Source organism: Lolium perenne, chromosome 6 (assembly GCF_019359855.2).
Source record: "Lolium perenne isolate Kyuss_39 chromosome 6, Kyuss_2.0, whole genome shotgun sequence".
Taxonomy (NCBI): domain Eukaryota; kingdom Viridiplantae; phylum Streptophyta; class Magnoliopsida; order Poales; family Poaceae; genus Lolium; species Lolium perenne.
The window spans coordinates 146,437,186-146,461,253 of record NC_067249.2 but is presented as its reverse complement, the minus strand read 5'-3'; the positions used below and the strand labels follow the sequence as shown (position 1 = coordinate 146,461,253).

At 43.0% G+C, this 24,068-nt stretch overlaps 2 protein-coding genes across 7 annotated transcripts; both read right to left on the bottom strand.

Moving 5' to 3' along the window:
- Positions 1-5,807: 5,807 nt before the first annotated feature.
- On the bottom strand, positions 5,808-7,252 carry LOC127310327 (MEIOTIC F-BOX protein MOF-like). The gene is made up of 3 exons (XM_051341010.1): positions 6,266-7,252; positions 6,034-6,189; positions 5,808-5,921 (listed from the first exon to the last, which is right to left on the bottom strand). Exons 1-3 carry the CDS (start codon positions 7,250-7,252, stop codon positions 5,808-5,810), a joined length of 1,257 nt encoding a protein of 418 aa, XP_051196970.1.
- A 2,562-nt stretch (positions 7,253-9,814) lies between these two features.
- On the bottom strand, positions 9,815-22,887 carry LOC127307301 (uncharacterized). Of its 6 annotated transcripts, none has more exons than XR_007855394.2 (6): positions 21,396-22,887; positions 12,386-12,493; positions 12,137-12,241; positions 10,958-11,248; positions 10,273-10,367; positions 9,815-10,089 (listed from the first exon to the last, which is right to left on the bottom strand). XR_007855394.2 is itself a non-coding variant. In XM_071822738.1 (6 exons), exons 2-5 carry the CDS (start codon positions 21,416-21,418, stop codon positions 10,976-10,978), a joined length of 345 nt encoding a protein of 114 aa, XP_071678839.1. In that variant the 5' UTR covers positions 21,419-21,703; positions 21,884-22,887; the 3' UTR covers positions 9,815-10,367; positions 10,958-10,975. The 6 variants fall into 6 exon arrangements, 5 of the variants coding, with proteins under 5 accessions (XP_071678839.1, XP_071678837.1, XP_071678840.1 ...); XM_071822738.1 differs by having other exon boundaries at positions 9,815-10,367; positions 10,958-11,084; positions 21,396-21,703; positions 21,884-22,887; XM_071822736.1 differs by having other exon boundaries at positions 9,815-10,367; positions 10,958-11,084; positions 21,396-22,015; positions 22,104-22,887.
- Positions 22,888-24,068: the final 1,181 nt, after the last annotated feature.

The following is a 24,068-nucleotide window of genomic DNA, read 5'->3' as shown; positions in this document are numbered from 1 at the left end:
AGTGGTTGGCTCAAGTATTTTGGATGCATGAGAAGTATTCCCTCTCGATACAAGGTTTAGGCTAGCAAGGCTATTTGAAACAAACACAAGGATGAAGCGGTGCAGCAAAACTCACATAAATGACACATTGTAAACATTATAAGACTCTACACCGTCTTCCTTGTTGTTCAAACTCAATACTAGAAATTATCTAGACCTTAGAGAGACCAAATATGCAAACCAAATTTTAGCATGCTCTATGTATTTCTTCATTAATAGGTGCAAAGTATATGATGCAAGAGCTTAAACATGAGCACAAAAATTGCCAAGTATCACATTATCCAAGACATTATAGCAAATTACTACATGTATCATTTTCCAATTCCAACCATATAACAATTTAACGAAGAAGAAACTTCGCCATGAACATTATGAGTAAAGCCTAAGGACATACTTGTCCATATGCAACAGCGGAGCGTGTCTCTCTCCCACACAATGAATGCTAGGATCCATTTTATTCAAAAAAAACAAAAACAAAAAAAAACCGACGCTCCAAGCAAAGCACATAAGATGTGATGGAATAAAAATATAGTTTCAGGGGAGGAACCTGATAATGTTGTCGATGAAGAAGGGGATGCCTTGGGCATCCCCAAGCTTAGACGCTTGAGTCTTCTTGATATATGCAGGGGTGAACCACCGGGGCATCCCCAAGCTTAGAGCTTTCACTCTCCTTGATCATGTTGTATCATCTCCCTCTCTTGATCCTTGAAAACTTCCTCCACACCAAACTCAAAACAACTCATTAGAGAGTAAGTGCACAATAAAAATATACATGTTCAGAGGTGACATAATCATTCTTAACATTTCTGGACATTACACAAAGCTACTGAAAGTCAATGGAATCGAAATATCCATCGAACATGACAAAACAGGCAATGCGAAATAAAAGGCAGAATCTGTCAAAACAGAACAGTTCGTAAAGATGAATTTTATTGAGGCACCAGACTTGCTCAAATGAAAATTCTCAAATTGAATGAAAGTTGCGTACATATCTGAGGATCACTCACGTAAATTGGCATAATTTTCTGAGTTACCTACAGAGAATTTTTCCCAGATTCGTGACAGCAAAGAAATCTGTTTCTTCGCAGTAATCCAAATCTAGTATGAACCTTACTATCAACGACTTTACTTGGCACAACAAAACACTAAACTAAGATAAGGAGAGGTTGCTACAGTAGTAAACAACTTCCAAGACTCAAAATAAAAAAACAAAGTACTGTAGTAAAAACATGGGTTGTCTCCCATAAGCGCTTTTCTTTAACGCCTTTCAGCTAGGCGCAGAAAGTGTGCATCAAGTATTATCAAGAGACGAAGTGTCAACATCATAATTCGTTCTAATAATAGAATCAAAAGGTAACTTTATTCTATTTCTAGGGAAGTGTTCCATACCTTTCTTGAGAGGAAATTGATATTTAATATTACCTTCCTTCATATCAATGATAGCACCAACAGTTCGAAGAAAAGGTCTTCCCAATATGATGGGACAAGATGCATTGCATTCAATATCCAAGACAACAAAATCAACGGGGACAAGGTTATTGTTAACGGTAATGCGAACATTATCAACTTTCCCCAAAGGTTTCTTTGTAGAATGATCAGCAAGATTAACATCCAAATAACAATTTTTCAGTGGTGGCAAGTCAAGCATATTATAGATTTTCTTAGGCATAACAGAAATACTTGCACCAAGATCACATAAAGCATTACAATCAAAGTCATTGACCTACATCTTAATGATGGGCTCCCAACCATCCTCTAGCTTCCTAGGAATTGAAGCTTCGCGTTCTAATTTCTCTTCTCTAGCTTTTATGAGAGCATTTGTAATATGTTTCGTGAAAGCCAAATTTATAGCACTAGCATTAGGACTTTTAGCAAGTTTTTGTAAGAACTTTATAACTTCAGAGATGTGGCAATCATAAAAATTCAAACCATTATAATCTAAAGCAATGGGATCATCATCCCCAATGTTGGAAAAAATTTCAGCAGTTTTATCACAGGCAGTTTCAGCAGTTTTAGCAGTTTCAGGCAGTTTTTCGCGCTTTGCATTAGAAGTGGAAACATTGCTAACACCAATTCTTTTATTATTAATAGTAGGAGGTGCAGCAACATGTGGAGCATTAGCATTACTAGTGGTGGTAATAGTCCAAACTTTAGCTATATTATCTTCTTTTTCATTTTCTTCTCTTTCCCACCTAGCACGCAATTCGGCCATCAATCTTATATTCTCATTAATTCTAACTTGGATGGCATTTGCTGTAGTAGAAATTTTATTATCAATATCCTCAGGTTTAGCAGCCATTTTATTGATTAAAGAAGATTGTGACGCAGACATGTATGAGATTCGGTTTTCAGCATTTGCAAGTTTAGTTTGTAGCCCAGAGATCTCCATATTCAAGTTTTCAAGTTGATTTCCTATATTCTTCAACAAGGTAGATTGCTCATTCATAGTTTTAGTAAACAATTTATTTTGCTCATATTGTGATTGCATAAAGTTCTTGGTGGATCTTTCAATTTCTAACATCTTTTCCTCATTAGGTGTATCTACCATAAGAGTTACCATTAGCAGGATATGGCCTAGAATTATTATAATTGTTATTTTTAATGAAATTCACATCAACATATTCTTTTTGAGCAACCAATGATGCTAACGGAACATTATTAGGATCAATATTAGGCCTACCATTCACAAGCATAGACATAATAGCATCAATCTTATCACTCAAGGAAGAGGTTTCTTCGACAGAATTTACCTTCTTACCTTGTGGAGCTCTTTCCGTGTGCCATTCAGAGTAATTAATCATCATATTATCAAGAAGCTTTGTTGCTTCACCAAGAGTGATGGACATAAAGGTACCTCCAGTAGCTGAATCCAATAGGTTCCGCGAAGAAAAATTCAGTCCTGCATAAAAGGTTTGGATGATCATCCAAGTAGTCAGTCCATGGGTTGGGCAATTTTTAACCAAAGATTTCATTCTTTCCCATGCTTGTGCAACATGCTCAGTATCCAATTGTTTAAAATTCAGTATGCTACTCCTCAAAGATATAATTTTAGCAGGGGGATAATATCTACCAATAAAAGCATCCTTGCATTTAGTCCATGAATTAATACTATTCTTAGGCAGAGATAGCAACCAATCTTTAGCTCTTCCTCTTAATGAGAAAGGGAACAATTTTAATTTTATTATGTCACCATCTACATCTTTATACTTTTGCATTTCACATAGTTCAACAAAATTATTGAGATGGGCAGCAGCGTCATCAGAACTAACACCAGAAAATTGCTCTCGCATAACAAGATTCAGTAAAGCAGGTTTACTTTCAAAGAATTCTGCTGTAGTAGCAGGTGGAGCAATAGGTGTGCATAAGAAATCATTATTATTTGTGGTTGTGAAGTCACACAACTTAGTATTTTCAGGAGTACCCATTTTAGCAACAGTAAATAAAGCAAACTAGATAAAGTAAATGCTAGTAACTAATTTTTTGTGTTTTTAATATGGCAAACAAGATAGCAAATAAAGTAAAACTAGCAACTAATTTTTTTGTGTTTTGATATAATGCAGCAAACAAAGTAGTAAATAAAACTAAGCAAGACAAAAACAAAGTAAAGAGATTGGGATGTGGAGACTCCCCTTGCAGCGTGTCTTGATCTCCCCGGCAACGGCGCCAGAAAAAGAGCTTGATACGCGTACAGCACGCTTCCGTTGGGAACCCCAAGAGGAAGGTGTGATGCGTACAGCGGCAAGTTTTCCCTCAGTATGAAACCAAGGTTTATCGAACCAGTAGGAGCCAAGAAGCACGTTGAAGGTTGATGGCGGCGAGATGTAGTGCGGCGCAACACCAAGGATTCCGGCGCCAACGTGAACCTGCACAACACAAACCAAGTACTTTGCCCCAACGAAACAGTGAGGTTGTCAATCTCACCGGCTTGCTGTAACAAAGGATTAGATGTATAGTGTGGATGATGATTGTTTGCAGAAAACAGTAGAACAGTATTGCAGTAGATTGTATTTCAGTATAGAGAATTGGACCGGGGTCCACAGTTCACTAGAGGTGTCTCTCCCATAAGATAAATAGCATGTTGGGTGAACAAATTACAGTTGGGCAATTGACAAATAGAGAGGGCATGACCATGCACATACATATTATGATGAGTATAGTGAGATTTAATTGGGCATTACGACAAAGTACATAGACCGCTATCCAGCATGCATCTATGCCTAAAAAGTCCACCTTCAGGTTATCATCCGAACCCCTTCCAGTATTAAGTTGCTAACAACAGACAATTGCATTAAGTATTGCGCGTAATGTAATCAATAACTACATCCTCGGACATAGCATCAATATTTTATCCCTAGTGGCAACAGCACATCCATAACCTTAGAGGTTCTTGTCACTCCTCCAGATTCACGGAGACATGAACCCACTATCGAGCATAAATACTCCCTCTTGGAGTTACTAGCATCAACTTGGCCAGAGCATCTACTAATAACGGAGAGCATGCAAGATCATAAACAACACATAGATATAAATTGATAATCAACATAACATGGTATTCTCTATTCATCGGATCCCAACAAACACAACATATAGAATTACAGATAGATGATCTTGATCATGTTCGGCAGCTCACAAGACCCGACAATTAAGCACAATGGGGAGAAGACAACCATCTAGCTACTGCTATGGACCCATAGTCCAGGGGTAGACTACTCACACATCACTCCGGAGGCGACCATGGCGGCGTAGAGTCCTCCGGGAGATGAATCCCCTCTCCGGCAGGGTGCCGGAGGCGATCTCCTGAATCCCCCGAGATGGGATTGGCGGCGGCGGCGTCTCTGGAAGGTTTTCCGTATCGTGGCTCTTGGTACTGGGGGTTTCGCGACGAAGGCTATTTGTAGGCGGAAGGGTAGGTCAGGGGGCGTCGCGAGGGGCCCAAGAGACAGGTCGGCGCGGCCAAGGGTGGGGCCGCGCCGCCCTACCTCCTGGCCACCTCGTGGCCCCACTTCGTTGACTCTTCGGTCTTCTGGAAGCTTCGTGGCAAAATAGGCCCCTGGGCGTTGATTTCGTCCAATTCCGAGAATATTTCCTTACTAGGATTTCTGAAACCAAAAACAGCAGAAAACAGCAACTGGCTCTTCGGCATCTCGTTAATAGGTTAGTTCCAGAAAATGCATAAATATGATATAAAGTGTGCATAAAATATGTAGATATTATCAATAATGTGGCATGGAACATAAGAAATTATCGATACGTCGGAGACGTATCAAAACCCCACATATAACCGCACATGAAAAACTTATGAATCGCCCATTTCAGATGCATTTGAAAAAGATCTCATGACGATGGTAGAAGGAGAAACGTGGCGGCCTATATCTCCTCGGCGACACGTGAGCCTCTCCTCTTGCAGCGTTCGGGCGCGTGCCAAATGTTGGTGATGTGGTGCAAGGAGAGCGAAGAGATTCGGAACAACCGGATGTAGCTACAGAGGGTTGATAGCAAGACTTTTCCAAGAAATAATGGTGGTTGCATTGCAATTGCAAATAATTTGCTCCTAAATTTGCGTTATACTATAAATTTGGATCCATCATTCGAAGTTTTTTAACCTTCTGATTGACCCATAGTGCTTTCTATTCAGATCTCCCAGTGTACGTTTCATTCAGGTTGCATTTATTTTGTTCTACACAATAGTACTCGATGTGATGACCCGCTGCCACTGTGCTGGCTGCATTCTTTCACAGATTTCTAACAAAACCCTATCAAGGTGTGGCTCATCTTCCTGACGTCGCTTGATTTCTATCGATTTCAGCTGTTGGCACCAAAAAACATACGGTGTTGAGGTACGGCGGCGCTTTGAAGGTTGTTGGCCACTCTTCCTCCTCTTCCTGACCTTAGGACCTAAAAACTGCGGTTCATTCACAACGTTCGGTACATGTCAGACAAGTTCTTGCCAGCCCAAAAATTAACGGACGAAGGTCTCATGATTGTTAAACTTACCGTGCAATGGTGCAACCCAAGCTTCTCCAAGCCAGGTGTGTTTTGGAGGATGCCTGCCAGCGCCTGCAAGTCCACTCCAAGATCACATCCTTCCAAGATCAAGGTCTTCAAGCCATGGAGCACGGGGAATTCCTGGGATTCCTCCTCTAGCAATGCCTGCATTCATTCAGTTGGGAACAATAAGACTGAGTCGGCCGGGGATGCATGGATCATGGCGTGCATGCATGCATACCGTCGTTGTGAACCCGGTGAGATGTAATTTGAGGACGTTGGGGAGGAGCGCCAGTAATCCGTGCATGGACTTGAGGAACTCGACCTTATGCTTCTTCCGTGCCCGCTGGTGCAGCTGCCAGTCGAAGGTGGTGTCCGTGAGCCGGATGGACGCCTCGGTGACCGCGAGTGACGCCAGCGGCGGCGGCTCCGTCCCGGTGGCCAATCTGGCAGCGACACAGTAGCAGCCCTGCCAGTCGTAGGCGAGCTCGAGGCGCAGGCGGACGAGGAGGGGAGCAACGATCCTGAGGTGGGCGCAGGCGAGCGGGCGCTGGGGCTCCACGATCGCGAGACTCCTGAGCGTGGGCGAGGCGACGGCGCAGAGGTGCACCATCTTGCAGCTCTCGATGTGGAGCTCCTGGAGCGCCGGGCAGTACTTCCCCAGGTCCTCCACGAAGGTGGCCGACAGGCCAACTCCTACCAGGCTCAGCTTGGTCATGCGGCGTGTGAAGCCGGCGGCACATGAGCCGGCGGCCGATAGGTCGGGCTGCGGCCGGGGGTCAGAGAAGTAGGAGCAGTGCGGCTTCCAGCAGATGGTGGATTCGTGAGCGGTGCGGATGTCGACGGCAGCCGGGCAGTATCGGAGGCCACGGCGGATCCACCTGTCGGTGGTTTCGAACGAGCGGTTGTCGTACATGCCCCTTGGGCTGACCAGGTTCAGATGGAACAAGTCGAGCTCCTTCTCCGGTGGGATGGACAGCAGCACGCGGTCGGCGAAGTCCTCGAAGAGCTCCCATTGGTCGCCGGCGAACCCCCGCTCGTCGATGACGACGATGGCGCGGAGCACTTGGCGCCACAGTTGCCGCCACCGCCTCGACAGGACGCTCGTTTGCACGGCCTGCCGGGGTCCCAGGCGGGAGATTACGTCATGCAAGAGGCAGTCCGGCAAGTCGCCCAGCCGGTCGGCGGCATCGTCGTCCTCTATGCGGCGGCGCTTGCTGGAGTCCATGCAGATGCAGATTGGATCGTGTCACGGCGGCTGCCTACATATGGGAAGGTAGGAGATTGATACGGATCCCTACACTTGTGCAGAAACACGGGCGCGGTTGGTTTCGAGGACAGTCATTCTTTTGCTTTGGCCCAACTCATGCAAACGTTTTGGACGGGGAGTTTACATGTCCAAAATATTCCGAGAATAAACTACTCCGTACTGTATTTTTTTTTGACAGTTCCCAGAATAAACTACAGTAGGAGTATTATTTGCGTGAATGAATTTCATCTAACGATACCGGACATGCATGATGCATTTGTGTGTGTGTGTGTGTGGATAGACTTGCTGCCATTGGTTTCACCGTACTATTTAATTTGTGCATATTCTATTTGTCTCCAAACATTTTTATTACCACGTGAAACCCCAATTTTACAGCTACAACATTACCCTACTCTATAATCCGGGCTTGGCAAATCGAGTGCTAGTCTCCAAACCTTTTGATTTTCCAAATCTTCAATTGTTTCCCAATAAATGACATGTTTACGAATAGTAGAGGTCTTGGTAACTTGGCTAAATACTTACATTTTGCCGATTGCATTAGGGATCATAATTTGGATTTTTTTTTGCTATTTATGAGACGGGGAGACGGGATTTCTCGCAAAATCTTCTAAACCGTATATCCGGTGGTATAGACTTTACTTGAATATCTTGTCCACCCCGTGGGAGATCTGGAGGTATCTTACTCGGTGTGTCAGAACGAACTCAATGAAAGTGTTAGCACATTCGGTTGGAGAATTTCATATCAAATTCCACATCCGTAATAGAGCTAACAATTTCATCTGGAGTCTAATGGCCGTGTATGGTGCTGCTCAAAAGCCGCCTTTCTTCGTGAATTGGTGAATCTAGCAAAGGAAAACCCTCATCCTATTCTCATAGGGGAGATTTTAGTTTTGTTGAGATTTCCATGTGAGAAGAGTAGGGGCAGTTTTGAAAATCACTGGCCCTTCTTGTTTAATGCGATCATTGATAGCTTGGATTTGAGGGAGGTGTCAATGATTGGCAGACAATTTACCTGGCCTAACAATTTCCTAGAGCCAACATATGAAAAACTAGATCGCGTACTCATGCATAAGGCCATTCGTACACGCCGCGCGAAGCCATCCCAAATGGGCAGGGCCGGTCCTGACGGGGCGAAACTAGAACTCATGGACCCTATACGTATAAAATAAACTTTATATGCATGCGAAAAAAATCACGAAAAAAGGTGAATGATCCTTGACCTCTGCACACATTCATATTTATTGTTTATTACTCGACAATGTGAAACAAACTTAATCCATGTCGAACAAATCGCTAACCGTAAAAAGATATACTTTTAGACCATATGTCTCACGATAGTATCTTAACAAAACCTACACAAAACCTATGAGGAGATACCACCGAGCTGGAGCAGGTGACGCCGCAACTGGCCTCGGCGAAAGCGACAACAACGGGCAGGACTTCGGTGAGGAAGAACTTTAGCATTGGGGGTGCGAGGTGAGGGGTTGCCGGTGTAAGAGAAAAAGGGGGCATGACTTAAAGAGTTGGATGTGCCTGTCGATGGATCGGCGGAGGATGAGCTTGGGTCAAGGTAGCGTGGCAAGACACTGCGACATTCCGTAACAAAGAATTAGGCTAATTATCATCGGCTTACATAAACCCATACTTGAACTACATTAGATGGATATGAAGAAGACTCTACCTAACCATGGCTTGAAGTGTGCTACGTCTATCAACGAGATTCAGAGTAACTCAATATTGTGTGCTGTATTCTTTCTTGTAAAAAGGAGTGCCACATTGATTGGATCGTTCTTATGACCACGCTAGAAACAACGTCCCATTGTTTTTAATCAACCAGGCCGTCCATTTTAATCCGTTCATCTAAGAGAAGCCCAAGGTAAAGAAGTAAAATAAAGCCCAAACTAACAAAAGAAAGCAGGCCTAGATTCAGTCCACTGAAACAACATAAAGCTTCCTCCCCGTCATCCTGAACAGTTCGTGAAAAGAAGTGAAGAACTCGCAACCTACTCTAATGGCGCAGCTGGTGCATCTCCCTTACCTAGCTGGGACTTGGGCCCCCCTGATTCCCAGGGCCCGGGGCGGCCGCCCCGCCTACCCCCCTCAGGGCCGGCCCTGCAAATGGGCCAACCCATTTAGTGCGTTTGTTCTTCCTTCGTTGGCTTCGTTTGTTGTTCTTTTTTTTTTTGGTACAAACAAGTTCAAAATCTGAACAATTTCAAAATTGAAGTAAAATCAAAATCTGAACAAAAACAAAATCCGTTAACTATTAAATGGGCCTGGCCTAGGGAGTTTTCCCGCGGGCGGCGCGAATCGTATACACTGCCTATGCTAAAGGCAGGGAGGACCTATACAATGCTCAACAGCGTGGGAGACGAACCATTGCTTAAAGCGATTCCGGGTAGGCCAGTCTATTAGCCTGTTCGCTCGCTGCAAAGAAGTAGTAACATATTTTTCTATGGACTAGTAAAATGCCCGTGCGTTGCCACGGGTAAAAAAAATTAAAATGATGGTTAAAATACAAAATTCTCTAACTTCTGTCATGAGACGGAGCATTTGATCATAGTGGTCACATCAGCATATGTACAAGTTCAAAAGACTTCCCAGCAACATCTGACAGTATAAAAGTGGAAACAATAAGCACTATAGTTTGCCTGGAGAAATTGTACTCAACATATTACAGACAAATGCTTACATAATAAATGAAGTTAATCAGCTGGAGAATTCGAGATGGAGAAAACCTTAAGCGATAGATCAGGCACGCAGACACCCTTGCTGCAGCCGCTCCCAGCCTGCCACTGATCCGACCATCCGCGATCAATGTGAATGTCCATGAGTCAAGAAATGCATTTCCCAATCAATTTTGACACATTGACAAAGATACTCTTCTCTAAAAGGAGTACAGTTGATGCCCTCCCATTTGCTAGTTACATATTAAAGTACTAAGGAATAGGATATCAAACTGAAGAAACTATTCTGACCATTAGCCATTGCAAAATGTCAGGTGTAGATTTCCCAAACCAATATAAAACCAGGTATCCAAGAATTTTCCAAAGAAATGAACCTGAAAATGAGACTGAACAAAACAAAACCATTAGAATGGAACATTCTAGTAATGCGGGGAAATAGCTAAGAGTAGTAACAGTGCAACAAGAAAATCACTATATGCCAATCCATAGAAAAATGTAAAACTTTCGCCAGCTGGGCCAAAATCCTAACAAGGTTATTAGCCATTTATATATTCTTTTTCTGCGGTGCCTCTGCCAGGTTACTAAAAAATCTAGATAATTCATGAGTTGCATAGTATTCCTCTATCCATAAATAGATGTCAAATCTAAGACATCTATTTATGGATGGAGGGAGTACTAAAATTACTATAATTGCAACAAATATTTATGCTTAAGCTGTGAAACTGAGTTTTTCATAATAATATGCAACTAAGGACTAAACACTGATAGCTTCACGAATCCTAACAAATGCAATGACTCTTGACTACCCAACAGACATAGGTGCGATAAGATTCATATAGAGATCACTCAATAAAAGTCTATGTAGTGACAGATCAAAACTTTGTGAGAGCTAAACAAATGTCACATTGGATGATTCAAGAAGCTTATAATTACAATTAATAGAAAGCAAAAAAGGTGACAAGACAGAAAGCGGTACCGGTGAACAAAAGTGCTCTCAGAATATGGAAACCCTGAACAATAATAGCATACGCAGACATTCCGTAGAGTAGAGAGCGGCAGTGATGCATGTGTTAGCACAACAAATCATATGATGGCTCCAATTCCTGATGGGATGAGAATATATTAGGCAGAATGAAGTCCAACTGTGACCACAGTTCTGCTAGGCTTTTTGAAGGGGTTGTCCAGTCAAAAAGAGCTTGTTGCTATCCATTGGAATGCGCATTAACTCCCTCAATAATTAAAATTTCTTATTTTTCAGCCGATGCCCCTAGAAGGAGAAGTACCGGGATGTCACATAAATACATAGGAAAGGGGGAGAAACATGCAAGGACAATAATTCAGAGATGGTACTATTCTATCACCTCACCTAAAACAACATATTTCCACTTATAAGTAGCTGTTAACCACCTGGTTACTTATCTATTCAATTTTCTATGGATTGCTTCACAGAGTATGGTGTTTCTTTGATGTGAGCACAATATCAAGGTTGCACTAATATTAGTATTAGTATGAAAGCAAATATCTGTGGATGGTATAAAACCTAACAGTTCAAACTTGTAAGACCAATAACCGATATATTTCTACGCATTCAGGTCTACATAGAGCACTAAACAAAATACTTCTTTCAGCCAATATTCCAGAGTACAGACTCCAAGAACCTAAGTGACTGCAAGTTTTTCAGGAATAGGTAGGACAACTACCTAAGTGGCTGCATCGGACATGCTTCTTTCAAGGTCGTAACTCCTAGATCCATCTCAGGGCTAACTGTATTTACTACTGTGAACAATTGAAAATGTAATTGAAATTTTCAGACGACAGATGATGTTGACTTGCCTGCATATTAAAATAATGTTCAGCAAAATAATAGTAAACTGTCTATAAACGATAATCCACTCTCGCTTAATATAAGCGACTCTGAACCCTTAAAGTTGTTGATCACAGAGACATGGATTGATAATGCCAGTCAACAGCCAACGAAAACCTAGAGACACTTTATACATGAACATCTCATATGACGTGATTATTATAAGAAAATCAAGAGCAGTTGTTTTGTGCATGTATTTTCTCCTCAGCTCTGTCTGAGAATCTGAGAATTATATAAATGGAAATTACAATGATAAACGCTTTAAAATGTGCTGATGAATTAGTTTATCACCTGAAGCACATCACCTGAAGGGTGGAGAGATCTGATGATTGGCCAACAACCTTGTTGTACTCTAGACCTTCAGCAGCCAGCCCAACCATTGAGATCACAGCTAACCTGATGGAAATTGTTCATGTGAGTCAGTAGCTTCTCATGTAGCTGATCTTGGCAATGGTTTTTAGGCAAAGGGCAGTGTAATAATCAGGTTAAATGAGTAAATTAGAATACAGAAAAGAAAATGGGCATAGAATCAAGATTTACCTGTCCAATTCCTTCTGATCAAGTTGATATACACTGTATATCAACTTTTGTAATTTCTCGTTGACCAAATTAACATGCCCCTTCCCAATGGCCAAAGAATATCTAGAACTGGTAGGCCAGTCAAATATGAAGGAGATATGCCCTAGAGGCAATAATAAAGTGGTTATTATTTATATCTTTATGTTTATGATAAATGTTTATATATCATGCTAGAATTGTATTAACCGAAACATTAGTACATGTGTGATATGTAGACAAACAAGAAGTCCCTAGTATGCCTCTTAAACTAGCTTGTTGATTAATGGATGATTAGTTTCATAATCATGAACATTGGATGTTATTAATAACAAGGTTATATCATTATATGAATGATGTAATGGACACACCCAAATTAAGCGTAGCATAAGATCTCGTCATTAAGTTATTTGCTATAAGCTTTCGATACATAGTTACCTAGTCCTTATGACCATGAGATCATGTAAATCACTTATACTGGAAAGGTACTTTGATTACACCAAACACCACTGCGTAAATGGGTGGCTATAAAGGTGGGATTAAGTATCCGGAAAGTATGAGTTGAGGCATATGGATCAACAGTGGGATTTGTCCATCCCGATGACGGATAGATATACTCTGGGCCCTCTCGGTGGAATGTCGTCTAATGTCTTGCAAGCATATGAATGAGTTCATAAGAGACCACATACCACGGTACGAGTAAAGAGTACTTGTCAGGAGACGAGGTTGAACAAGGTATAGAGTGATACCGAAGATCAAACCTCGGACAAGTAAAATATCGCGAGACAAAGGGAATTGGTAATGTATGTGTATGGTTCATTCGATCACTAAAAGTCATCGTTGAATATGTGGGAGCCATTATGGATCTCCAGATCCCGCTATTGGTTATTGGTCGGAGTGAGTACTCAACCATGTCCGCATAGTTCACGAACCGTAGGGTGACACACTTAAAGTTGGATGTTGAAATGGTAGTACTTGAATATGGAATGGAGTTCGAATATTTGTTCGGAGTCCCGGATGAGATCCCGGACATCACGAGGAGTTCCGGAATGGTCCGGAGAATAAGATTCATATATAGGATGTCATTTTATGTGAAATAAAATGTCGCGGAAGGTTCTATGGAAGGTTCTAGAAGGTTCTAGAAAAGTCCGGAAGAAACCACCAAGGAAGGTGGAGTCCACATGGGACTCCACCTCCATGGCCGGCCAACCCTAGATGGGGAGGAGTCCCAAGTGGACTCCTCCATAGGGGCCGGCCACCGCGACACATGGGAGGTGGAAATCCCACCTTTTGGTGGGAGTCCTAGTTGGGCTAGGTTTCCCCTCTTATGGAAGGTTTTGGTTCGGGTCTTATTCGAAGACTTGGACACCAACACTTGGGGATCCACCTATATAATGAGGGGCCAAGGGAGGGGGCCGGCCACCCCAAGACCACAAGCTGGCCGCCCCCCTTGAAGTGGCCGGCCACCCCCTCCCAAACCCTAGCCGCCCCCCTCTCCTCCATATAGCCCGCGTAGCTTAGCGAAGCTCCGCCGGACTTCTTCACCGCCACCGACACCACGCCGTCGTGCTGTCGGATTCAAGAGGAGCTACTACTTCCGCTGCCCGCTGGAACGGGAGGTGGACGTCGTCTTCATCAACAACCGAACGTGTGACCGAGTACGGAGGTGCTGCCCGTTCGTGGCGCCGGAACCGATCGTGATCAAGATCTTCTACGCGCTTTTGCAAGCGGCAAGTGATCGTCTACCGCAGCAACAAGAGCCTCATCTTGTAGGCTTTGGAATCTCTTCAAGGGTGAGACTCGATACCCCCTCGTTGCTACCGTCTTCTAGATTGCATCTTGGCTTGGATTGCGTGTTCGCCGTAGGAAAATTTTTGTTTTCTATGCAACGTTATCCTACAGTGGTATCAGAGCCGTGTCTATACATAGATGGTTGCACGAGTAGAACACAATGGTTTGTGGGCGTTGATGCTCTTGTTATCTTTAGTTTGAGTACTTTGCATCTTTATGGCATAGTGGGATGAAGTGGCTCGGACTAACTTTACATGACCGCGTTCATGAGACTTGTTCCTCGTTCGACATGCAACTTGTATTGCATAAGAGGCTTTGCGGGTGTCTGTCTCTCCTACTATAGTAAAGATTCAATTTACTCTTCTATTGAAAACATTAGTATCAACGTTGTGGTTCATGTTCGTAGGTAGATTAGATCTCTCTCGAAAACCCTAAACCACGTAAAATATGCAAACCAAATTAGAGACGTCTAACTTGTTTTTGCAGGGTTTGGTGATGTGATATGGCCATAATGTGATGATGAATATGTATGAGATGATCATTATTGTATTGTGGCAACCGGCAGGAGCCTTATGGTTGTCTTTAAATTTCATGTTGAGTAGTATTTCAAAGTAGTTGTAATAGTTGCTACATGGAGGACAATCATGAATACGGCGCCATTGACCTTGACGCTACGCCGATGATGATGGAGATCATGCCCGAAGATGATGGAGATCATGTCCGTGCTTTGGAGATGAAGATCAAAGGCGCAAAGACAAAAGAGCCATATCATATCACATATGAACTGCATGTGATGTTAATCCTTTTTATGCATCTTATTTTGCTTAGATCGCGACGGTAGCATTATAAGATGATCCCTCACTAAAATTTCAAGATAATAAAGTGTTCATCCTTAGTAGCACCGTTGCCAAGACTTGTCGTTTCGAAGCATCTCGTGATGATCGGGTGTGATAGAATCAACAAGTGCATACAACGGGTGCAAGACAGTTTTGCACATGCGGATACTAAGGTGGCCTTGACGAGCCTAGCATGTACAGACATGGTCTCGGAACACGTAATACCGAAAGGTAGAGCATGAATCATATGGTTGATATGATGAACACTTTGAGTGTTCGCCATTGAAGTCACACCTTTTCTCGTGATGATCGGGCTTAGGTGCGGTGGATTTGGTTCGTGTGATCACTAAGACAATGCGAGGGATATTGTTTTGAGTGGGAGTTCACCTAGATTTTTAATTATGTTGAATTAAAATTTGAACTCAATTTGTCATAAACTTAGTCTAAACTATTGCAAATATATGTTGTAGAGATGGCGTCCCCAATCAATTTTAATCAGTTCCTAGAGAAAGAGAAACTTAAGAGCAACGGTAGCAACTTCACCGACTGGTTCCGTCATGTGAGGATCTTCCTCTCTGGCGGAAATCTGCAATTTGTGCTTGATGCACCGCTAGGTGACCCTCCTGCAGAAGATGAATCCGATGAAGTAAAAGCTGTTTACGCGACTCGGAAAACTCGGTACTCTCAAGTTCGAGTGTGCCATCTGTGCGATCTGGAATCCGATCTTCAAAAACGTTTTGAGCACCACGATCCTCATGAGTTGATGAATGAGCTGAAAGCTATATTCGAGACTCATGCGGCCGTGGAATGCTATGAAGCATCGAAACATTTCTTCACTGTATGATGGAAGAAGGCAGCTCCGTTAGTGAGCACATGCTCGCCATGACCGGGTATGCGAAGAAACTCGGTGACTTGGGAATAGTGATTCCTAACAGATCGGGGATTAATCGTGTCCTTCAATCACCGCCACCAAGTTACAAGAACTTTGTGATGAACTACAATATGCGTAACATGAACAAGGAGTTACCTGAACTCTTTGGCATGCTAAAAGCTGCTGAGATTGAGATCAAGAAAGAGCACCAAGTGTTGATGGTCAACAAGACCACCGGTTTCAAGAAACAGGCAAGTCTAAGGGAAAATTCAAGAAGGGTGGCAAGAAAGCTGCCACGCCTCCTATGAAACCTAAGAACGGCCCTAAGCCCGATGCTGAGTGCTATTATCGCAAGGAGAAGGGACACTGGAAGCGTAATTGCTCCAAGTATCCGGCTGATCCGAAGAGCGGCCTTGTCAAGAAGAAGAAAGAAGGTATATCCGATATACATGTTATAGATGTTTATCTCACTGGTTCTCGTACTAGTACTGGGTATTTGATACTTTGGTTCGGTTGCTCATATCTCAGAACTCGAAACAGGAACTAAAGAATAAACGAAGACTACCGAAAGATGAAGTGACGATGCGCGTTGGAAATGGATCCAAAGTCGATGTGATCATTGTCGGCACACTTCCTCTACATCTACCTTCGGGATTAGTTTTAAGCCTAAATAATTGTTATTTTGTACCCGCGTTGAGCATGAACATTATATCTGGATCTTGTTTAATGCAAGACGGTTATTCATTCAAGTCTGAGAATAATGGTTGTTCTATTTTTATGAATAATATCTTTTATGGTCGAGCACCACAAAAGAATGGCTTATTTCTGTTAGATCTCGATAGTAGTGATACGCATATACATAACATTGATGCTAAGCGAATTAAATTGAATGATAATTCTACTTATATGTGGCATCGCTGCCTTGGTCATATTGGAGTGAAACGCATGAAGAAACTCCATACCGATGGATTACTTGAATCACTTGACTTTGAGTCACTTGATAGATGCGAAGCATGTCTAATGGGAAAAATGACAAAGACTCCATTTTCTCAGTATGATAGAGCGAGCTACAGACTTATTGGAAATCATACATACCGATGTATGTGGACCAATGAGTGTAGCATCGCGCGGTGGTTATCGTTATGTTCTAACCTTCACAGATGATCTGAGTAGATATGGGTATATCTATTTCATGAAACATAAATCCGAAACTTTCGAGAAGTTTAAGGAATTTCAAAGTGAAGTAGAAAATCAACGTAACAAGAAGATCAAATTTCTACGATCTGATCGTGGAGGTGAATATCTGAGTTATGAGTTTGGCATGCATTTAAAGAAATGCGGAATACTTTCACAATTGACACCGCCGGGAACACCTCAACGAAACGGTGTGTCCGAACGTCGTAATCGAACTCTCTTAGATATGGTTCGTAGTATGATGTCTCTTACTGATTTGCTGTTATCATTTTGGAGTTATGCATTAGAGACAGCCGCATTCACTTTAAATAGAGCACCATCAAAATCCGTAGAAACGACACCGTATGAATTATGGTTTAATAAGAAACCTAAGCTGTCGTTCCTGAAAGTTTGGGGTTGCGAAGCCTATGTAAAGAAGTTACAACCGGACAAGCTAGAACCCAAAGCGGAGAAATGCGTCTTCATAGGATACCCTAAGGAAACTATAGGGTACACTTTCTATCACAGATCCGAAGGCAAAATCTTTGTTGCTAAGAACGGAACCTTTCTTGAGAAAGAATTTCTCACTAAAGAAGTGACTGGAAGAAAAGTAGAACTCGATGAGATTGATGAATCTATACTCGTTGATCAGAGTAGCGTAGTACCGGAAGTTGTACCTGTACCGCCTACACCGGCAACAGAGGAAGCTAATGATAATGATCATGAAACTTCGAACGAGGCAACCATCGAACCTCGCAGATCGACAAGGGAACGTGCCACTCTGATTGGTATGATCCTTGTCTAAATGTCATGATTGTGGATAACAATGATGAGGACCCCGCGACGTATGAAGAAGCGATGATGAGCCCGTATTCCAACAAATCGCAAGAAGCCATGAAGTCGGTAATGGGATCCATGTATGATAACAAAGTATGGACTTTGGTAGACTTACCCGATAGCCGAAAGGTCACGAGAATAAATGGATCTTCAAGAGAAAAACAGATGCCGATGGTAATATTATCGTCTATAAAGCTCGACTTGTCGCAAAGGGTTTCCGACAAATTCAAGGAGTTGACTACGATGAGACTTTCTCACCCGTAGCGAAGCTAAAATCTGTGAGGATTTTGTTAGCAATAGCTGCATTTTTCGATTATGAGATTTGGCAGATGGATGTCAAAACGGCGTTCCTTAATGGAGACATTGAGGAAGAGTTGTATATGGTACAACCCAAAGGTTTTGTCGATCCTAAAAATGCTGACAAAGTATGCAAACTTCAGCGTTCAATCTATGGACTGAAGCAAGCATCAAGAAGTTGGAACCGACGCTTTGATAAGGTGATCAAAGACTTCGGGTTTATACAGTGTCATGGAGAGGCCTGTATTTACAAGAAAGTGAGTGGGAGCTCAGTAGCATTCCTGATATTATATGTAGATGACATATTATTGATTGGGAATGATATAGAACTATTAAGCAGTTGTTAAAGGTTATTTGAATAATAGTTTTTCAATGAAAGACCTTGGTGAAGCATCGTATATATTAGGCATCAAGATTTATAGAGATAGATCAAGACGCCTAATAGGGCTATCACAGAGTACATATCTGGACAAGATTCTAAAGAAGTTTAGAATGGACGAAAGTAAGAAAGGGTTCTTACCTATGTTACCAGGCAAGGTATTGAGTAAGACTCAAGGACCGGCTACGGCAGAAGAAAGAGAAAGGATGAGTAATATCCCCTATGCCTCGGCAATAGGATCTATCATGTATGCCATGCTATGTACTAGACCGGATATAGCACATGCTGTTAGTTTGACTAGCAGATATCAAAGTGATCCAGGAATGGAACACTGGACAGCGGTCAAGAATATCTGAAGTACTTGAAAAGAACTAAGGATATGTTTCTTTGTTATGGAGGTGACCAAGAGCTCGTTGTAAACAGCTACACCGATGCAAGTTGGAACACCGATCCCGATGACTCTAAGTCACAATCTGGGTACGTGTTTATATTGAATGGTGCCGCAGAAGCTGGGCAAGCTCGAAGCAAAGGCACGGTGGCGAAGTCTTCAACAGAATCAGAGTACATAGCGGCTTCAGAGGCTTCATCGAAGCGGTATGGATGAAGAGGTTCATTGTAGAGCTCGGTGTGGTTCCTAGTGCATTGGACCCATTAATCATTTCTTGTGATAACATGGGTGCCATCGCCAATGCACAAGAGCCAAGGTCACACAAGAGGCTGAAGCATATCAAGCTGCGTTACCACTCGATTCGCGAGTACATCGAAGATGGAGAAGTAAAGATTTGCAAAGTACACACTGATCTGAATGTAGCAGATCCGTTGACTAAAGCTCTCCCTAGGGCAAAGCATGACCAACACCGAGAATGCTATGGGTGTTAGGTATATTACAATGTAATCTAGATTATTGACTCTAGTGCAAGTGGGAGATCGAAGGAGATATGCCCTAGAGGCAATAATAAAGTGGTTATTATTTATATCTTTATGTTTATGATAAATGTTTATATATCATGCTAGAATTGTATTAACCGAAACATTAGTACATGTGTGATATGTAGACAAACAAGAAGTCCCTAGTATGCCTCTTAAACTAGCTTGTTGATTAATGGATGATTAGTTTCATAATCATGAACATTGGATGTTATTAATAACAAGGTTATATCATTATATGAATGATGTAATGGACACACCCAAATTAAGCGTAGCATAAGATCTCGTCATTAAGTTATTTGCTATAAGCTTTCGATACATAGTTACCTAGTCCTTATGACCATGAGATCATGTAAATCACTTATACTGGAAAGGTACTTTGATTACACCAAACACCACTGCGTAAATGGGTGGCTATAAAGGTGGGATTAAGTATCCGGAAAGTATGAGTTGAGGCATATGGATCAACAAAGGGATTTGTCCATCCCGATGACGGATAGATATACTGGGGCCCTCTCGGTGGAATGTCGTCTAATGTCTTGCAAGCATATGAATGAGTTCATAAGAGACCACATACCACGGTACGAGTAAAGAGTACTTGTCAGGAGACGAGGTTGAACAAGGTATAGAGTGATACCGAAGATCAAACCTCGGACAAGTAAAATATCGCGAGACAAAGGGAATTGGTAATGTATGTGTATGGTTCATTCGATCACTAAAAGTCATCGTTGAATATGTGGGAGCCATTATGGATCTCCAGATCCCGCTATTGGTTATTGGTCGGAGTGAGTACTCAACCATGTCCGCATAGTTCACGAACCGTAGGATGACACACTTAAAGTTGGATGTTGAAATGGTAGTACTTGAATATGGAATGGAGTTCGAATATTTGTTCGGAGTCCCGGATGAGATCCCGGACATCACGAGGAGTTCCGGAATGGTCCGGAGAATAAGATTCATATATAGGATGTCATTTTATGTGAAATAAAATGTCGCGGAAGGTTCTATGGAAGGTTCTAGAAGGTTCTAGAAAAGTCCGGAAGAAACCACCAAGGAAGGTGGAGTCCACATGGGACTCCACCTCCATGGCCGGCCAACCCTAGATGGGGAGGAGTCCCAAGTGGACTCCTCCATAGGGGGCCGGCCACCCCCCACATGGGAGGTGGAAATCCCACCTTTTGGTGGGAGTCCTAGTTGGGCTAGGTTTCCCCTCTTATGGAAGGTTTTGGTTCGGGTCTTATTCGAAGACTTGGACACCAACACTTGGGGATCCACCTATATAATGAGGGGCCAAGGGAGGGGGCCGGCCACCCCAAGACCACAAGCTGGCCGCCCCCCTTGAAGTGGCCGGCCACCCCCTCCCAAACCCAAGCCCCCCCCCCCTCCATATAGCCCGCGTAGCTTAGCGAAGCTCCGCCGGACTTCTTCACCGCCACCGACACCACGCCGTCGTGCTGTCGGATTCAAGAGGAGCTACTACTTCCGCTGCCCGCTGGAACGGGAGGTGGACGTCGTCTTCATCAACAACCGAACGTGTGACCGAGTACGGAGGTGCTGCCCGTTCGTGGCGCCGGAACCGATCGTGATCAAGATCTTCTACGCGCTTTTGCAAGCGGCAAGTGATCGTCTACCGCAGCAACAAGAGCCTCATCTTGTAGGCTTTGGAATCTCTTCAAGGGTGAGACTCGATACCCCCTCGTTGCTACCGTCTTCTAGATTGCATCTTGGCTTGGATTGCGTGTTCGCCGTAGGAAAATTTTTGTTTTCTATGCAACGTTATCCTACAAAATAGGCAACTAATTCAAAGAGAGCTTTACACTCAGCAAGTTACAAGCTGCGGATGCAGCGATAAACTCTTGTTGCAGCAAAAGAGAACACACATACCGCAAAAAAAGGTGCAGGTTCATCCATGCAACCCTCTCTTGTTACTCAAAGAAAAAAGAACAAAATCGAGACCTGCACAAAACTGTGATGCTGGATGCAGCATTCTGCTCAAAGGTGGTTATTTCTAACTTCCTCTACCCGCATAGTCGCTGCTCTGACAGCGGCAATCAACCACCACAAGTATACATGCTATAGAATAATCTAAAAAGGATAGGTAAAATACCTTGGCTAAATACGCCTGTGTCATACATGTGACATAAAGGCCATGGCTAAATACATCAACACAGATTCTATGCAGTCAAAGCCACCTAGATACACAAAATGTTTGGCATATTGACATCAGCTCATCATTGTTGTGAAGCAGTAATACTATAACTTAGGCAGGATAAAGGAACAAATAAGAGTAACATAAAAGGCTACAGCAAGATCGTTTAGCCATTCCTTCAACCAGATGGTGCGCATCAGGTTTGTGAGCTGATGAGACATACTCTGTAGGTGGTAGAATCCAAAAAGTGACAAGCGGATTTTGGCTGTGGCTTCCAATGCTACTTTTCCAGAGGACACCATCGACCGCCCTTGCTGCTGTAGTCACCAAGAGATACAGGTTGCTGCCCAGCACGCTGATTTGGTCCAAGAATCCATGGCCTAAAGTAAGCTTGGGTTCAGAAAGTAGTGCGAGCACGGGAAGGAAGGGTGAAACCTGAATACCTTGGAGATGAGCTGCTGCTACTGGAGCTCGAGGTTTATCTAACCTTCGACGCGTTGATGTGTTCTGCGTGACCAGCGTGAGTGCGCCTGTGGCGCCCTCCGTCTCCATGGATGGCTGTTTCGCCGCCTTCCAGCGCGAGGGAGGAGGACGGTGTCACCGCCGCAGGCTTGAACTATGAGGTGTCGCTATCTCCACTCTCGCCCCCCTCGCTCCCTCGCTGGAGTTCGTCCGGCCCCCTTCTTCCTCTCATCTCGTCCCAACTCTGCGAATCGAATCCGCCTCCACTCTTCCTCGTGATGCCCAGCGGCGGCGGCCAGGATCCATTCGATCTCTCTCTTATACAAGCGCACAATTTCGCCCCTGTATCCTGCAGATTTGAGGAGGTTGCGGCGGTGGATGCGGCCCGTGAGGATGCGGTGGAAGACCTGGCCTGCCAGGAGCAGCGCGGAGAGCACCCGCCAGATCGCGCGCGGCGGGGACCAGTTGGAGAAGAGAGGGGGCGGGGGTGGGGGGGACGGAGACGGAGGGGGAAGGCGAGGGGGCGGAACCGGCGCTGGCAGCGGCGGGGGGCGTGAGGGAGAGACGGGGAACGGGCAGGCGGCGGCGTGGCGAGTGGAGGCGGAGGAAGTGGGATTTAGGGGTATAGTTGGCGGTGGAAAGTTGGAGGAGAGGGTTAGTCGTGGCGGAGGAGGAACGCGGGGCGAGCGCAAGGGGAGCGACGAAGGACGACCAAAATACGTATTGGCAGAATAAGGAACATGTTCCTCCTTTTTAAGTAGTGTAGATGTATATGATCTGAGTTATAGCCCACTTGTTCCAACCTTGGTCCACTTCCGCGAAGACTCAAGCTTGAATCGTAGTATGCACAACCATTTTTCGAATTTTCCAAATCTGATCAAATTTCAAATTCCGAATCCGAGCAAAATTTTATTTTGAACAAATTTGAAATCTGAGAAAAAATTAATTTTAAACAAAATTCAAATCTAACAAAAACTAATTTTTAATTTTTTCGAATATAAGCAAAATTAGCTCAAATTTGAAATTTGATCAAATTCGAAGATGTTGAAAATAGAAAAACAACTGAACCAGAAGAGAACCGACAAAATAGAAAAAATGAAAAAAACCGAACCAAAACTTTCAAAACCGAGTGAACCATAGCAAGCATGTGCTATTGGGCCGCTGCCCACGGCCCACGTCGTCCCATTAGTGTGACAGGCGTATTACCGCATGCTATTGGGCGAGGCCAATCTTATACACCGACCAGGCCAATTTACGTTTTCCCTAATTTTTCGTTTTTCTGTTTCTGTTTTTCTTTCCTTTTTGTTTGTTTTTCTGTTTTTTTGTTTCCTTTTCTTTTCTGTTTTTTATTGTTTGTTCAAATTCAAAAATTTCAGATTCGAAAATAGTTCAAATTAAAATATGTTTAAATATGAAAATATTTCAAATTTTAAAATGTTCAAGTCTGAAAAATGTTTAAATTAGAAAAGTGTTCAAATTTAAAAATTATCCGTATTCAAAAAATGTTCATATTCGAAAATGTTTAAATTTTGAGGAAAAAAAACCTGAAAAAATGTTCAACTTTGAAAAATGTTCAATTTTTGTAAATATTTAGATTTCAGAAAAACTAAAATTTTAAAATTCTGAATTTTTAAAAATCGAATCTAAAAAGAATCAGCTTTTGGAAAACGTAAAAATAAAAATAGAACAGAAAAAACGAATAAGCAAAAAAATGGGGGAATGGTGGGCCTGCCCGACAACCCTCCTTTGGGGGTGTGCGGCGTCTGGTCCGTGCCGACCTGTCGCTATACAACACCCTCCATTGTTTTTTTCTAAGAAACACAGTATAAACACATAAGCTTATATACACGCGCATACACTCACCCCTATAAAGGCACACACGCACACCCTGTAATTGACGAAATCACCACATGCGCCTCGCTGTCGACGAGAACGTCGTCTCCCAC

What these genes read in the sequence shown, in the direction of transcription:
- LOC127307301 (XM_071822735.1), bottom strand. Translation starts at nt 21,418, where the DNA reads ATGAACCTGCACCTTTTTTTGCG. An exon ending in AACCTGCACCTTTTTTTGCG is followed by an intron (nt 12,494 to 21,395) that starts GTATGTGTGTTC and finishes CTGGCCTACCAG; the next exon opens with TTCTAGATATTCTTTGGCCA. An exon ending in CTTCAGGTGATGTGCTTCAG is followed by an intron (nt 11,085 to 12,136) that starts GTGATAAACTAA and finishes TCATCCCATCAG; the next exon opens with GAATTGGAGCCATCATATGA.
- LOC127310327 (XM_051341010.1), bottom strand. Translation starts at nt 7,252, where the DNA reads ATGGACTCCAGCAAGCGCCGCCGCATAGAGGACGACGATGCCGCCGAC. An exon ending in TCACCGGGTTCACAACGACG is followed by an intron (nt 6,190 to 6,265) that starts GTATGCATGCAT and finishes GAATGAATGCAG; the next exon opens with GCATTGCTAGAGGAGGAATC. An exon ending in TTGGGTTGCACCATTGCACG is followed by an intron (nt 5,922 to 6,033) that starts GTAAGTTTAACA and finishes TCCTAAGGTCAG; the next exon opens with GAAGAGGAGGAAGAGTGGCC.